Genomic DNA, 17,184 nt, shown 5'->3' on the forward strand with positions numbered 1-17,184 from the left:
ACTTGAAGTTCAGAGCTTGATTAAGCTCAGGGATCTTGCTCTGGGATGAGTAGCTGTAGGTGCTATTGTCGGATCCCCCTATTAGAAAGCCCTGGCCAGGAAATTATTGCTAGGATGAAAAGCAAAAAATAAAATTAGTTGGGGTTCTTTTTTTTCCAGTTGTAACTTACATGTAATATTATTCTGTATTAGTTTTACTGGGGACTTTTTAATGTGCTTTCTTCCCTAATTCATTAGAGGAATCACTTCAGTCACTCAAGTGTCCCCTTCTGAAGTTCATGAAATTGAATGTTTCTCTTTCTCTCAAAGCTGATGACCAAACACCCAGGCAAACGTCTGGGTTGTGGACCTGAAGGTGAACGTGACATCAAAGAGCATGCATTCTTCCGGTACATTGATTGGGAGAAACTTGAACGCAAAGAGATCCAGCCTCCATATAAGCCGAAATCTGTAAGTAGGCCGTGCCCTGCCTGCTGGGCACACAGACCCCACATGCTGGTTCCTGATCTGGTCCAGGTGAGCGCACACTCTGCGCTCAGAGGGGCAGGCAGACCTGGCCACTTGGACTGCTCACATGTCTGTACCAAGTCACTGGTAAAAATGGACACTTCCATTCATGCAGTCTAGCCTCTACTCATGTGGGAAAGATGATGAATATTGAGTTTGTCTCATCAATTCAGTTACTGTAACTTTCTTTGCCTGTGGCTTTTTTTGCTGGTGGAGTGGTTCTTTGGTGAGCAGCACTCAAGTCCACATTCAGACAATGAATGGTAAAGAATCTAATTTTGCCTCCGTTTTTCCTTGGTTCAACGGTGTCATTTTCTCTTCATACTAACATTGAAAAGGTCATGTTTTTTATTTCAACAGTATTTAAATTTAATTCTGAAACACACACTGTGTCTTAGTCAGTAAATAAGCGGCTCCCTACTAACGGGAAAGAAAATGAAGCAGAAGCCAAAGTGCTCACAGACCTGCTGGAGGCTCTGCGTGTAGCTATGATGCTGAGGTAACTGTTATAACATAGGAAGGAAAATCTCATATTCCCACCGCTGCCCACACATGAAGGTGTTCTGTCCTCCAAAACTTGGAAGAGAATACTTGTCAGCATCTGAATTCATCAGATCAGTGAATATGCTGGGAGGATATTTCTTCATTAGATAAGCAGAACAGAGAACTGGTGACTTTATTATGGGTTGTAAAACTGCCCACTGAAGCTGAAAAGTAAATCTAAATACTGTCATAGAAGCCTGAAGTTGTAAGAGTCTTGGATGTGAAGAAAATAAGCATGATAGCCATACAAATTTTTATTATTAGTTATTACTATTATTAATTCCTTGGCCACTCTCTATGGGCCACACATTGTAATAAGCAATTCACATGTAGTCCTCACCATGACCTGTTTATAATGGAAGAGGAAAGGGAGGCTAGCAGAACGTGAGTGTTCAGTCCCAATTCACTCAGCCAGTGTGTGATGGAGCCAGGAGTCAGATGGTCAGGACCCCATCAGAGACACGTAGGAATGCCTGAGGCAAAGGACAGGTAGTTTAAGAAAACCTCCCAGGTAATTCTCTCATCTCCCCAGTCCTGCACATCTCAAATGATTAGGAGACAGCCACTCTGTGAGTCCTATTTCTCTCTGGACACTTCCTGGTGCTAGGAAACAGGTCTCTCAGGCAGCCAGTTCCAATGTGTGGTCCTTCTAATTGTTGCATACTTGTATGCTGATATCATATCAGCCTCCCAGAACTGCCATCCTTGGGTCCTGTTAAGTCACCCAGAGCCTCTTTCTCTGTAGATAGAACCTTGAAAATGCTGGTCTTATGCTCCTGATTCTTGTGATTTCCAGGCTCAACACCTCCCCACTCCATACCTGGCAAGCATGTCCCATATGACTTCACCTCTATGTCTCTATTCCCTCCAGGTAATCAGCACCCATGTAAAATACAGACATAGGATTGAGCTCAATATTCCCAATAGTGCCTGACTCTCAGTGAATACAGTGGGTCCAACAAACAGTCTGTTGGTTATTCTAGAGATGGTGAACTTGGATGAGTCAGTTCCCCTCTCTGCTCCTATTTCATTATCTATAATAAAGTGATAGTAATAGTTTCTCCATGAGAGGACCATCTACACATAAAACACTCATCATGTGCCTGGTACAGGAGAATTGGCAATGATTTGTTCGCAGCATGACATATATATCAAGGTCTCATGTGCAGTGTCTTTGAGGGCACAGTGTTGGTCCTGCTGATGCTCTTCCTCAAGAGAATGTTTCTGTGTACACTTGGGGGTTGGAGAGGGGCCTGTGAGTCAAGGGCAATATCATCACTTTTATTAACCCATTTGGAAAAAGAGCAAAAGGCAATCTGGAGAGAAGAATGGGTTGTCCGTTCAGGAAACTCGGAGGTGGGCCCTTCATGAGGTCTCTAAGCATGGATCCTGCCCCTCATTTGGCCAGAGGAAAAATGTAGATGCTTTCATCCCCACCAGCTTTGAACCTTGTGATACTGGGGTTCTGGCTTTGGTGATAGACAGTGGTTTTCATAGTTTGGTCTCCTGCCCAGCAGTGTCAGTCAGCATCCCTGGGGACACTGGAAGCTCTGACGGTGAGGCCCTCCATAGAGTCTGACACACACTCCAGGCTGAGTCACCACTGTGGAGTTCAGTGTGAAATGCTGAGGCACAAGAGGTGAGCAGAGGCCAGAGGAGTGTGGACCTGAGGAAAATCTGTTTAAGAGGAAGACCCTGTTTCTCACCAGTCTGGGTGATAGATTGTGGCTCCCGGGAATAGGTCACAGACTCAGGTGCCTAAAAGGCAAGGCAGGCAATGAAAATGAGGGAGGAGGGAGCAGTGTGGACAGAGGCCACCTGGAGAACTGACAGGCTGTCTAAAAGGTGCAGTGGGTCTTTATTTCCAGCTGAACAGTTGGAAGACTCTGTTGCCCATTATGACCACTGTAATCTTTCTACATCATCCAGGAGAATAACAGCTGGTTTTTCCTGAGCACCCTCTGGGAGACGGCCCCCAGGCTGGCCAGCTTCGCTGTGCAGGGAGGCAGGCACTCCACACTCCATTCTTGTCAAGACTTTTATGTAAATGTATTTTTTATATATTGGCAACAAAGTTTTAAAAATTAGGCATAAAATTCAGGCCAAATAAAACACATACATGAGCTGTGTGTGGCCATGGGCTGTCAGTTTGTAACCTCTGGGGTAGTGATTATTCAACATCAGGATGACGTTCAGCCAATTTCCATTAGTTCTGGTTATTTACAGCCAGAGTCTGTTCTGACTTGTCAAATATTTTGACTATTCCTGCTGAGCAGTAATGACTATAAAAGGTCCAGCCCAGTGTCTGGCTCACCAAAGGTACTTGGGAAAGGTAGCTGTTTTTATGAAGAATAAAGAAGACTATAGTAATTAGTAATGGTCAACAGGATCCTTCAGCTGTTGTGCTTTGGATATGGCTTTCAACTGGTCAGTGTCTTGAATTCCCTGGTATATGTTTAAACAATGGCTTTCAAAGCAGTGACTGGATGGGGCTTATGTAGTTCCAGATGGTCTGCCCTGACTCTAAGGGGAAGCAGGCACTGCCCTTGACATCCTCAGACTGAATTAGAAATAATGATAATGAGTATGCCACCCACTCATTTGAGGCAAAGTGAGCATATACCTTTCACATCACACACACCAACTTGAGAGCCCCCATCTAAGGATTTCACATTTCCTCTTCCCCACAGCTTCTGAAGGGCTCAGGGCCAGTGCTTGTAGAGTCCCATGTGCCTTGTGAGTTATTAAAATGCATGCATGAATCTGTCGGTGTTCCTGATTCACACATGCCGTTAAATAGAATGAGGCAAGAAAAAAAAAATATGGGCAATAACAGAGGAGTATACCCAAACACCGGTAGAGATCATTATTAGTGTAGGCCATTAAAACAATTTTAAATGGGTTTTTAAAGTTGTTCTCATTGCCATCTTTTATAGTGGCAAGGGGCTGTTCACAGAGTGTTGCTCAAAATTACTGGAACACACTAGCTTTGGTATATTGTTTCAGGGCACAGAGTAATCTTTTAAATGTGCATCCAACTGTATCACTCTCTTGCTTCAAGCCCTACCCCCACCAATGGCTCTCTGCTGCCCCCCAAATAATGTCTTTTGTTCCTTAACATATATGGCTCTTGGCAACTTCCAAGGTCCATCCTCTGTTCCTCCCCAACCTGAGCTGATGGTGAGAACCAGCATTTCTGAACTTCTTGCAGCACCTGTCTTCCCTTTCTGGCTTTGTCTATGTGGAACCTTCTCCTGGATGCCCCAAGCCCTTCCCGCCACTCTTTCCTCCTGGTGCCTTGCTTCTTTCCCTCATGAAAGAGCAGAATGTCACCCTCTCAGAGAGGCTCTTGGCCCTGAGCAGTGATCCTGTGCTAGTGTCCTATCAACAAACTCATCACGCGCTCTGTTGTAATTTCTTGTTCAATATCTTGTATGTCTTTCTGATGAGACTAAATGATTATGACAGTTGCCCTGTAGTCTCATCAAAAAGCTTAGCATATAACAGATACTTAATAATTTTTATTGAGTAAATGAATGAATAAACATATGGCTCTATAATAGGATACTACAATGTATTCTGTGAAGGAGTGTAAGGGATTCTGTGGGGACCTTTTCATGCAGGGCTGTCACATGGATGCTGACTGGTGTCTGCCATGGCGCCTCATCATTGTGCAGTATGCACCCATGGGGTGATGGTGAAGGGTCTGATGTATGGCTGCTTGTACTCTGCGTGGAGAGGGCTGTGACTCCTGCCATCTGTCATCGCTCAGGCAAGTGTCACAGGTACCATGATGTAGCCTAGCAGAGCCTCTTAAATATAATGTACACACATGTGTCACTTGGGTATCTGGTTAAAATGTGGATTCTGATTCAGTGGGTCTGGAGTCCAGCCTAAGACTGAGAATTGCCAACACACTCCCAGGTGACAGAATGCTGCTGGCTATGGGCTACGCTTTGTGTGACAGGGGCTGGAATATGGTTCTATGAGGTGGTGCCAGCTGGTGAGTTGGTTGGCAGATCCTGTTGCCACCGGTGCACCATGTTGCATGGTGAAGGCTGTACTGAAGGGATGACAAGCTTTAGTACAGACCTTAGTGCCGGTGAATGTGGATCAGATACATAGCAAGCTGTCTTGGATCAGTGTGGTAGGTGCAAGGTGCTAGTCTGTGTGCTGAAGGGCAGAGTATGTGGCTGAGTGCATTCTGAGGCAATGGGCTGAGAAGTGCATGTTCTGGTTCTGTCCTCTGTGGTGACATTGTCACGTACTCTGAGTCATTCATTCAGAAGGCGTTTATTGAGGTTAGGTGCTGTTCTAGGTAAGGGCAGGGATTTTTACTATTCATAGCAATAAAGACAGTAAAAATCTCTGCCCTCAAAAAACATTTTAGAGGGAGCAGGCAAATAACACAGAAATCAGTGAGTATGTTAGAAGTCACTAAGCATTGTGGAGGGATGGGGCCTGGGAGAGCTGGGTCAGGGAGAAGTCAGTTTTAAACAGGGTGATGGAAGGCCTCAGTGGGAAAGTGACATTTCAGCAAAGATGGGAAGAAGGGGAGGGGATGGGTAGATTAACTATATGTCTGGGGGTGAGGGCATGGCTCGAGGGGTAGCAACAAATGCAAAGGGCTAGAGGCAGGAGCTTACCTGGTGCATTCAATAACAGCAAAGGCAAGGTGCAGAGCTGAGTGGCTGGCAAAGAGACAAAGGAGATGAGATCAGAGCGGCCACTGTAGGATCTTTGACCTTCCACACCAGGTGAGATGAGTGGCCGTTGGGGTCTGTGAGCAGAGAAAGAGCGTGATCTGACTTTGGTTTTTAAAGGATCACTCTGACTTCTGCAGATGTGAGGGTGAAACAGGAGATGGGCTCTGAGGCTCTTGCAATAACCCAGAGCTGTTTTAGAGCCTCTGGGTGTGTTCATCTTGTCATCTGCAGCCCCACCCAGTTCCTGTCCCTGGCACCTTTTAGGTACCCAGTACCTACCCCCTGGGGCACAAAGGATGTCTGCATAAATGTGCTTCAAGTGTAATAATGTGTAGTCTCTCTAAGTCAGGGCACTGGTGGAAAGCAGAATGAACTAGTGAAATAAATTGTTGGGAAAGCTTTGGAATGGGAGTGCTGGCTTGCAGGGAGGGTGTAGGGCAGGATGGGGCTGTGTGATGGGTTATACTTCCTCCTGTCAGTGTAAATTACATGGCAGTATGGAAGGCTCTGGGTGCTGAGGGCATTCCTGGACTTGGGCTGTGCCATAACCCAGGATGCATCGAGGCCACACTGTGGGCGAGCATGTTTTATTGGAGAGTGCTCAGTACATGGTGTTGTGTGATCTCACAGTACAACGTATGCTATCACACATAGTATGTTTAAATCGAAAGCCTGACTGTGATTTTGTTGGCATTCATGTATTATTATTTGTCTTAGTGAAGTCTGGTAGTGTCCATAACACCTACTGCAGGGCTCACTGTGAAAATGAGGTAGGACCACATACCTCGGGCTCAAGGTTCTAGCTGACTCCCAGTGGGTGGCAGAGACTCAGCAAGTTTAAAAATGCTAGAGAAGTAGGCAACAAGAACACTCTGTACCATTACAGTCTATGGAGCCTAAGACTCTAGAGTATGCATCAGCCACCTCCCCCCAAGGAAACATGGCTGAATATTGTTCTGAAGGATGATCAGTCTGATCATTTGTTCACTCTAAGCAGGGCCTGAAGAGTACAGCCAGAGGATAAACGGGCATTAAGGAGAGCCCTTGTCCCTATACCTTGTCACCATGGGCAGCGTTTAGTGCCATCTTAACACAATCAGCGCACTCCCTTCCCCTTTCCTTCCATTCCAGCCTAGCTGTCGGGCCTCACACCCTGCAAACCTCAGTACTATATAGACTGATTCCATCAAATCTGCTCTTGGAACTCATGCTCATCTTCACTTTACGTAAAGCCCCAGAGAATTTTGAGGCCTTTGCAAATCAGGAAAGCCTCAGAATCTTACAAAGTGAGAAAGCAGAGCCCCTGTTCCCATCCTACTGTATTCCAGCCTTTCCCCTAATATCTTCCCAACACGCTGCATATGCTCTTTGGTCACTCAATACCCCCACATGCTGGGAGTGTAAATGCTGTGCTGCTTCAGAAACTAAAGTGTGCTCACCAGACTTGACTTCTGCGTTATTCTGTCATCCAAAAACATTGTTTATGCTGCTGAGGTCAAAAGCATCAAGCACTGCTTTTCTGAGCTGTACTTCTGTCCATGTGACGATGTTCTCCAAACCCAATTGCCCTTCTTGCTGTATGAGTGTCTGTGTGTGTGTGTGTCTGAATGTGTGTTTGAGGCACTGACATTTCTGAATTGAAACTACAACATATACACCTTTGTATGTTTGCTACTAATACTCCAAATTCAAGACTTCAGAAAGGAATATCACTTTTACTTCATCTGATTGATATAAGGAAAGACTTACAGCTCCCTCAAAGTACCAAGTGCTCAAAGGAACAATACCCTTTGGGAAACAGGAATTTGAAATAATTCTCATAAAATTTGTGCTATTCAAATACATTAGAAGCAATGCTGAATTCTTGTCTGTGCCAGGCACTCTCTTTAAGTGCCTTCCGGTCATTACCTCATCCAATTCTCAAACAACTCCATGAGATAGGTGTTGTTCTCACCAAATTGCGGGTGAGGATGTGCAGCTTAGAAAGGCTAGGTCTTTTGCTCAAGGCTTAGGGCCAGCAGGTGGCAGGGCTAGGACTTGCACCATGGACTCCACTCTGCCAAACATCCTTGGGAAGATTATTAGGAGCACTAGGAGCTCCTTTTAAGGTTTTGATTGCACTAAGGCAAGAAAGTTAGAATAACACCACCTAATGGTTTCTGTTACATAATAGAAAAAGGACTAAATAACCTTACAATTCAAATGATTTAAAGTTTGTTTTAAAGTATTGCCACAAATAAGTAGCATATTTACACCTTTTCTAATTCACTGGCAGGCTTTTAAAAGATGCAGATCTCACTAGTTCCTTAAGGCTTTGATTTTAAGGCTGATAAAAGATAGCAGACTGACTAACCTCTGGAAGCAGGACATGGCAGCATCCAAAATGAGGCACTCAAGACAGGCTCATCGAGGGGGAGACTTCTGCACTCGGCCCTGTTTGTTGCTTTGGTGATCCAAAGTATGGGGTTGGCAGAGGCCTTAATTAAAGCATTAGGCTACTTTTGCATGCTAACAAATAGCCAACAGTCATTTAGGACACAAAGTCTGGCGTCTGCCTGCTTATCTCTCCCACCCACCCACCCACCCACCCACTCACCTGTGGAGCCCCTATAGAAACTACAAATCAAACCAGGATCCCTTGGGATGGTTGGAAATGGCAGGATTCTGGGCCACTGAAGTTCCTAAGTCACTTGCCAGGGGCATGACTTTGAGCTGTCCCCTGGCACAGAAGCCAACAGTTTGAATTGAATGGGCAGACAGGAAGGTCACATTGCTAGGGAGAGCATAAAACTCTTAGGATATGTCTGGCAATAACCACTGGAATGTCGTAGAAGTCAAAAATTAAAAGATACCTGCTAACTGGAATTCAACTCCTCCATTCTATGGATGAGAAGTGGAAGCCTGGAGATTTGCCTGTGTGCCTGCATAGGGAATAAAGCAGAACCAGAGCAAGAAAACTGACACTCCATTTAATAGATAGAGGGCTTTATTAATAACACCATTTGTAGTAATAATAAAGTGGATCATGCATGTTCTATTAAATTTTACAATTTTACTAGAGAGCAGAGCACTCTATTTTATGAATCTCATTACAATCCCATGAAATAGATGTTATTATTATCTCCTCTGTACTCCTAAGGAAGCAGGCTTGGAGAGGTGAAGTAACCTGCCTGTAGTTACACAGCTAGTAAGTCTGAGTGCCAATGTAATTTAAACTCCTATTTCTTTACTTCCAAAGCCCTTATTCATGAAGTCAGCTTTTTGGATTCTGTCCTCTGCCCTGCCCAGGGCAGTTCTTATCACAGTGTTCCAGAAAACTATAGGCCAAATGGTGAGAGAACTTGAGGAGATAAGCAGATGGATCCAGAGAGACTGGGTCAAGCAGAATATGGATTGAGAGCCAGATGAACCCAGGATTCAAATATCAGCTTTGCTGTTCAGTGGCTAAGTAAAGATGGGCAGGAAACTCAGCCCCTCTGAGCCTCCACAAATGCAGGCTCTCCAGACACAGGTTCAGTCCCCTTGATCTCAGCTGGTAGCTGTACCTCCCAAGTCAGGGGAGAAATTAAGGCCAGTGTGTACCCGTGGGTGGTGGCTCCCAGTTTCCTGCACCTGCATAGTCATCTTGTCCTCTTTGACCTCCTTCCCTCTGGCAAACCCACTCCTGTAAGACTTCCCTGCCTCTCCTGCTCTCAACCCCCATCCTTCCATCTGCTTTGCACATATCCTCTGTCTAGCATGTGCCTACAGCTTCTCTCTATAATACTAAAAGCTCCTATGGTTGCAAATAGGAACCTGGTTCAGACTGACATTTAAACAACAATTTTTTAAGTGTTCAGTTATGGCCAGATTTAGTAGTGTCAAAAGGAATCCATTTCTCATATCACTTTTGTTGCTTTCCTCTGTGTGGACTTCATTCTTCATTCTCAGAAGGCTTTCTAGGGTATGTAGCTGCTCCAGGCTTACATCCCATTATCTGAGCAACTTCTGCCAAAAAAAAACCAAAAAAAACCCAGTGTTCTTTTCCTAAAATTCCCAGCAGCCTCGAACTCAATCTTACTGGAAGATATTGGGACTGATGGCCATCTTGAAAGCACTCACTGAAGGGGGGGGGGTAGAATGTGCTGATTGGTCAGGCCTAGGTCACCTGCCAAGGGACTGGTTCTACCCCTATCTAGACCAGACATCTTGAGAGAGGAGAAAGAGTGGGTCCTCTTGGTGGAAAAAAGAAGAAATGCCTGCTGAGTGGGCCAAACCAGCGGATGTCCACTCTAACTCTTTCCAGACTCTTCCTCATCACACACACACACTACATCATTCTCGTCTTAAACACCCTTCCCTCAGGTGTGGGGTTTCTCCTTTCTACTACTAGGGCTACTGCCCTATCTTGTCATACACACTTTGAAAGAGTTGCCAGTTCTTTCTCTCTCCACTTAATTATAATCAATTTTTTCTTCAGTTAGGTACAATCTGGCTTCTTCTCCTACCACTCTATTGAAATTTCTCTTACTGAGTCAGCAATAACCTCAAAGTGGCATCCTCTCATAGGCTTGTCTTATGTTTCTTGATCTCACTATTTTATTTGGTACTTTGATCTTCATCCCATTAAAATATTTGAAAAAGTAAAATATTCAAGCAGCATCAAATGCCATGCAGTAAAATTAAGTACCTCCCACCCAACCCCTAGCTAGGTTCCTTGGTTCACTTTCCCAGAGCTGTCCACTGTGGCCAGGCTCTGGTGTGACTTCTGGAGATGAGGATTCAGCGTGAAGACTCCACATCACACACCTTGCTGTTAGCGTGCCATGTTTGATTCCATGCTTTGTTCCACTCCCATCCATCTTGGAAACTGTTTTTTTAAATATATATTTTATTGATTATGCTATTACAGTTGTCTCATTTTCCCCCTTTATTCCCCTTTACCCTGCACCCCACTCCCACCTGCCTTCCCCTGCCCTTAGTTCATGCACATGGATCGTACACAGAAATTCTTTGGCTTCTCCATTTCCTATACTGTTCTTAACCTCCCCATGTCTATTTTGTACCTACCATTTATGCTTCTTATTCCCTGAATCTTTTCCCCTTTTCTCCCCACTCCACCTCCCCACTGATAGCTCTCCATGTGATTTCAGTTTCTGTGATTCTGTTCCTCTTCTAGTTGTTTGCTGAGTTTGTTGTCATTTTACTGTTCATAGTTTTTTATCTTCTTCTTTTCCTTAGATAAGTTCCTTTAACATTTCATACAACAAGGGCTTGGTGATGATGAACTCCTTTAACTTGACCTTATCTGGGAAACACTTTATCTGCCCTTCCATTCTAAATGATAGCTTTGCTGGATAGAACAATCTTGGATGTAGGTCCTTGCCTTTCATGACTTGGAATACTTCTTTCCAGCCCTTTCTTGCCTGCAAGGTTTCTTTTGAAAAATCAACTGACAGTCTTATGGGAACTCCTTTCAAGGTAACGGTCTCCTTTTTTCTTGCTGCTTTTAAGATTCTCTACCTTTTCTTTAAACTTGGCTAATGTAATTATGATGTGCCTTGGTATATGCTTCCCTGGGTCCAACTTCTTTGGGACTCTCTGAGCTTCTTGGACTTCCTAGAAGTCTGTTTCCTTTACCAGATTGGAGAAGTTCTTCTTCATTATTTTCTCAAAGAAATTTTCAATTTTCTGCTCTTCCTCTTCTCCTTTTGGAACTCCTCTGATTTGGATTTGGAACATTTAAAGTTGTCCTGGAGGTTACTAAGCCTCTCTTTATTTTTTTGAATTCTTGTTTCTTCATTCTGCTCTGGTTGAATGTTTGTTTCTTCCTTGTGCTGCAAATTGTTGATTTGAGTTCTGGGTTCCTTCCTGTCACTGTTGTCTGTGTGCATTTTTCCTTTAATTCACTTTTCATAGCCTTCACTTTTTTCTCTCTTTTGTGACCATATTCAACCGTTTCTGTGAGCATCCTGATCACCAGTGTTTTGAACTCTGTATCTGATAAGTTAGCTATCTCCTCATCACTTAGATGTATTTTTTCTGGAGCTTAGATATGTTCTTTCATTTGGGCCATATTTCTTTGTCTCCTTGAAGCTGTTCCATTGTAAGGGGCAGAGCCTTAGTTATTCACCAGGGCAGGGCAACCTCCATTGCTGCTGTTGTGGTGCTGTATGTGGGGGAGGGGTCAGAGAAGGAACAGTGCTGTTTGCTTGGCTCCTGGGGGCATTCAGTCACTTCCCCTGCTACCACAAGCAAATTGGGCCCTTCTGGTGCTGATTCCTAGGTGGGTGGGTTTGCGTACATTCTAGGACCCTGTGGGTCTCTCCAGCAAACTCTCCTCTGAGGCTGGAAGATTCTTCTGCTGCCACAACCCCCACAGGTCTTTTCAGTGAGAGGTTTTGAGGTTTTATTTCTCTGCATTGGAACCCTGGGTTGCACAATCTGTCATGTTTCCCAGTTTTCCTCCCAGTTTATCTGCACACAAATGTGGGACTGCCAGGTCCACCAGCCACCACGTTGCCTGCCCCAGTCCTTCAGCCGCTGCCTTGCTGCCAGTCCTCTACACCTCAGCTGCCCATCTCTGCCCCTCCTACTGGTCTGGATGAATGTTTCTTCTTTAACTCCTTGGTTGTTGGACTTCCATACAGTCAATTTTCTCGTAGTTCTGGTTGTTTTTTGTTTTTAAATTTGTTATTATTCTTCTTTTAGTAGTGCAGGGATGCACAGTGTATCTACTTATTCCTTGGAGATTGCTTTTATTAGCACATCAAATTTTTCTTCATCCTTTTAATAGTTTCCTATATGGGTAAGTGTATCTGTAGGACATAAATTCAGGCTCCTTCACTCTTCTCTTTTGTTTTTATGGCACTGGGCTCACTGATTTTCCTTCTGCCTCCATAACTACTCCCAGTAGAAATAGTGACTCCATGGAGACTTCTAATGTCAGTAGAATTTAATTCTAATTGTCAAGAGGGAGAAATATGCCCATGACCTATAAAGGGAGAGAAAATGAGCTTAGTTCTTATTTATTTATGAGTGCAGTTTTTTATAAACAATCATAAAATGTCCCAACTAGGGTATGGAAAACAGCAGTTCGTAGGTGGTACATGAGTCTGCTTGAAATATCATTCCAAGGAGCAAGGCTTGGGTAGGAGTGGCAATGTGTCCCTTTTGTCCCTGGACACACATTTTTCCCTTGCTTCCTCTAACAGCAGAGCTGCAGGCCCTGCCTTCACCTTGCAGGTCCCTCTCATGTCCCACCCGCCTTGGTGGGAAAGGTTTTGTTTTGTGTTTTAAGTGCCTGTAACTATAGCAGTCATATTCTAGGATAGGTTAGAGTATGGCAGGGCCCCTCTATTATGAGACCACAGTCAGCTCACTGGACAAGACTGGGTCAGTCAGCACTCAACAGTAGCTAACAGCTATCTTGTGAAATATTTTATGTGTATGTTATCAAGTCATCCTCACCGCACACTACAAAGTAGCTACATTTGCCGTAACAGAAAACTTGGCTTAGGTAACTTAGCTAACTTGATTAAAGATGGTATAGTGGTGGAGTGATGGCACCCAGGTTATTGTAACTAACTGTAAGTCCATGCCACATGCGTGGTGTAATTTATAAGGCAGTGAGATGTGGCCTTTGGAATCAAACATCCAAGACTCTGACTCATGGTTCTTCCCCTGTATGACCCCGACCAAATTGTTAACTTTTCAAATTATTTGTTAGGTGCAGATGATTTTTGTTTTTCCTATCTCACAGACCTGTGAGAATCAAAACTATAAAAACACAGGCAAATAAAAAAATAATTACTATTTGTGAGCTAGTTTATTTGAAGCCAGCATTGCGGGTTTCAGGTGAATGATGAAGAATAGATAAGAAAAATATGATACTTGGTTGACATGAGAAATGGTTAGAAGGTGTTTCATCTGGATTTTTAAAAGCAGGCTGAATAATAAAGTGATGAGTCTACATGGGTTCTAAGAGTGAACAACACCCATCCCCCTATCCATCCAGCCATTCTGGACACAGACCAAAATGTTAACATGATGAAGATGTAGGGCTATTGGAATTACAAAGGGGCGTGCCATTTATTTTTCTTTTGCACAATTTATTCTGGCAATAAATGCAAAAGACTGATGGAAGGAAGAGCCTGGATCATAGTCAGGTACTTAAGCTTTTTAAACCCTGTTATTCCTCATGTAGCAGAGTCATCTTAGGACCACTGGATGGCTGAGTGAGATAAGCTTGTAAAACAGTTGCACAGTATCTGGCTAATAATCAGCACTTATGTACACTGCTCTTCATCCATTTGACAATACTGAGGGCCAAAGCCCGTACTAGATCCCAGGAATGCAGTGGTGGGCAAAACAGCTCTCGTGGAGTTTACACTTTATATGGGATGATAGACAAAAAACAGATAAGCAAAGAAATCAACATGTAATTATAGATTGGTGTATTTGAATGTTTAATTTTATGTGAAAGAATGGACAGGGTGCTCTGATGGAGAATAACAGAAGGAGAGACAGAGGGACCTGCTGCACTTGGAGGTGATTAGAACAGCCTCTCTGAGGAGATGGCATTTAAACTGAGAGCTGGAGGCAAACAAAACACTGTATGTTGTTTTTAAATGAAAAATTTAAAAAATAAATGAAATGTGCTATCAAGCACAAAAGACCCCTCTCTTACCACTTCCTCTAGACACACGAGGTCAGATACCCCCGATTGTAAGGGACCTTCATTATTTACAGACAAGGGAGCTTTCATGTTTCTTTTCTTTGCCAAAGGCCAGACCATGCTGAATGTTGTCTGACTCTGCTCAGCTGAAAAACCTTGGCCCATAAATGACTTGATAATGATAAAGTCTGAGTGCGGCTCTGCTGTGCTGGATGCTCCTCCCTGGGTGAGCTGCTCCTTCATTTTCCTGCTGTGGAGAACTGTTTCATAGCATTTGGAGGACCCTGGATTTCACTGGATGTGTACGTTTGAAAAAGAGTGGCTTGTCTTTTTACCAAGGCCCTATGGCATGGTTGTCTTTTCATGTGACCTTCTAGTTTCAGTTCCTGTCTTGAGGGAGGCCAGGCAGGAAGCTCTCCTGGGCCGTAGCCACATTACCAACCCCAGGTGAGCAGCGAATAGCATGTAATGGGCCTTTATTCTCCTCCTCAGCATCTTGGCCTGATCTTGCCCTGTTTTCACCTCTATTTCTTCCCTGGGTTCTTGCCTTCTCTCCTTCAAAGAAGCAGTGTCCTTCCTGGTCCCACTCAGCTTAGATGTCACCTTCTCCAGCAAGGCTCCCAGGCCTTCCTTAGGTTCCTTCCTCATTTTGCTTAATAGCAACACTGTCACATGGTACTGTGTAGTGGCCTCAGTGTGCATCTGCCTCGGCTGCTAGCCTGTAAGCTCCAGGATGGTAAGGACAGGGACCCTCTTATGCATCATTGCATTCCTGGTGTCTGGCACACTGCTGGGCAGAACTAGTACTAGTCTTCAGCATCATCCCCTTGGCCCCAAAATACACAACAGGGCAGCCACTTGGGAGTTCTTAGTGTTTTTAACTAAGACAAAGCCAATTAAACAGCATCAGGCAGACCTTAACAATTTGGCTAAGTATCCCCATTCTTTTCATTTCTATTTTCCCTCTGTCTTCCAGGGCAGTAGCTCCTTCATTTAAAATAGCTATTTTCTTATCACAAAAACTCTCAACTGATTGTTACTTAAACTATAAAAACACAATCTAGCATAAAAGATAAAGGAGAAAAGGAAACAATCTGAAGTCTCCCAGTCTCTGAGCTTGTATATAATATGTGTCAGATATCACATATACATTTGTGTACATAATTTATAGAATGGGAATATGTTGTATACACTGTTAGTAATGGGATGATATCATTTAATATTCTTCCTCATCTTCTTTTAATGTTTAAAAGTGTTTTGCAGTGGAAATGGAAGGGAGATGGGGAGCACGGGGTGAGGGCGCTGGGATGGGAGTAAAAGACAGAAAACTACTTGAACAACAATTTAAATAAATAAATTTAAAAAGAAACAGACCCAATTGGGGAAAAAAGGTGTTTTGCATAGGAATATATCAAAGACATATTATTTATTTAATGTTTCCCTATTGGTTGATAGTTGATTTCAATTTTTTTCTCTTCTAACAATTCTTTGAACATTCTGTCTTGAGGGGATAAGCCCAGGGGTATAGAAGATGAGTCCAGGAAAAGCCTCCTGGAGGAAGTGACCTCTGTTGGAGACCGGGAAGCTTCATAGCAGATAGCCAGGTGGAGCAGAAGGGGTGGGAGGCAAGTGTTCCTGGCAGAGGAGAGCCTACGCAACGAGAGGCTTGGAGGAGAGACAGCGTCCTAAGAATTGGGAGGTCATTACATCTGGAGGGTGTGCTGGGGTGGGGAAAGTTGGGCTGGGAGTTGTGGGTGTGGAGAGGGCTAGTTAGCAGATGACCAGGGCTACGTCCTAAACAGTCCTGTTAGCCACACTAAGGATCATGGGCTTGGGGCAATTGGGAGCCATTGCTGAGAAAAGCAGAGAAGTGGCATATCTAAACTGGAGTCTCTGAAAGATCCCTGTGGCTGCTGTGTCTGGGCCAACTCCACATTTGACAACTAGACTCAGAGCTGTTATTGACACACTGAAACAGAAATTAGAAGGAAGAGAAGAAGGAAAAATAGCTCACACGTAACAGCTCACAGACAAATGTTTCAAACTCTCCAGGTTTTCAAATTCAGGATTACCATGGAATGAAGTCACAATCCTTTCTTTCTTCTCCAGCCTGGAGGCGGTACCATCTGATTTAAATAACCTAGTTGGCTTGGCCCCCTATCCCTGCTCCAGGAGCCCCAGTGGTGTATCCTAATGACAAGGAGGCTTGGTTTTCTTTGAGTAGCTGACAGGTACCAAGCTAGGTAAGGATGGAGTATCCGCCCAAGACAGCCAGAGAAGCAGGTGTGGTCTGCACTGCACTTGCCATTAGATCCCAGACACTGAGCTGCCCATTCTCCAAGGATGCAGCAGGCACAGAGCTAATGGGCTGTGCCTCCCGAGGGCTGACATCTCCATGAGGCGAGCTCTGCTGAAGCTAACAGGCAGTGACAGCTCCATTTGAAAAATATGGCAACACTTAGGGAGGCTGCGATCTGCCAGCCTGGTAAGTTGCATATTAGCAGGGACATCAAACTGCCCCTGTATTGTGCCCCCTTGCTTAACCATTGTCCTTGCATCTCTTCCTTGCCATCTCACTTAAAAGATTTGACTGTTTTCCAAGGCAGTGAGGGGGTGATGGAGAGGAGGCTGCCCAGCTCAAAGAAACTCTTTCTCTGCTTCTCATAACAGCCTCTGGGGAGGCCTCAGCAAAGCAACCGCCTTCTGCTATGGATGAGAAATTGATGGGTTTTAAAGAAAAATGGCCCCCAAAGTCTTGCTGTATCTCAGCTT

General features: G+C 44.3%; 1 protein-coding gene across 3 annotated transcripts in view; it reads left to right on the forward strand.

The window, feature by feature from the left end:
• Positions 1–17,184, forward strand: part of PRKCB (protein kinase C beta) — a 345,649-nt gene that overhangs the window by 318,542 nt on the left and 9,923 nt on the right. For all 3 annotated transcript variants that reach the window (XR_008392698.1, XM_053671475.1, XM_053671474.1), the window contains exon 16: positions 310–450. Coding sequence is in view for 2 of the 3 variants with exons in the window: in XM_053671475.1 (XP_053527450.1) it covers positions 310–450 (141 nt within the window). In the remaining variant the exon portion in view is untranslated. The remainder of the gene's footprint in view (positions 1–309; positions 451–17,184) is intronic.

This window comes from Artibeus jamaicensis, unplaced genomic scaffold (assembly GCF_021234435.1).
Source record: "Artibeus jamaicensis isolate MK-2021 breed Jamaican fruit bat unplaced genomic scaffold, CSHL_Jam_final contig_700, whole genome shotgun sequence".
NCBI lineage: Eukaryota > Metazoa > Chordata > Mammalia > Chiroptera > Phyllostomidae > Artibeus > Artibeus jamaicensis.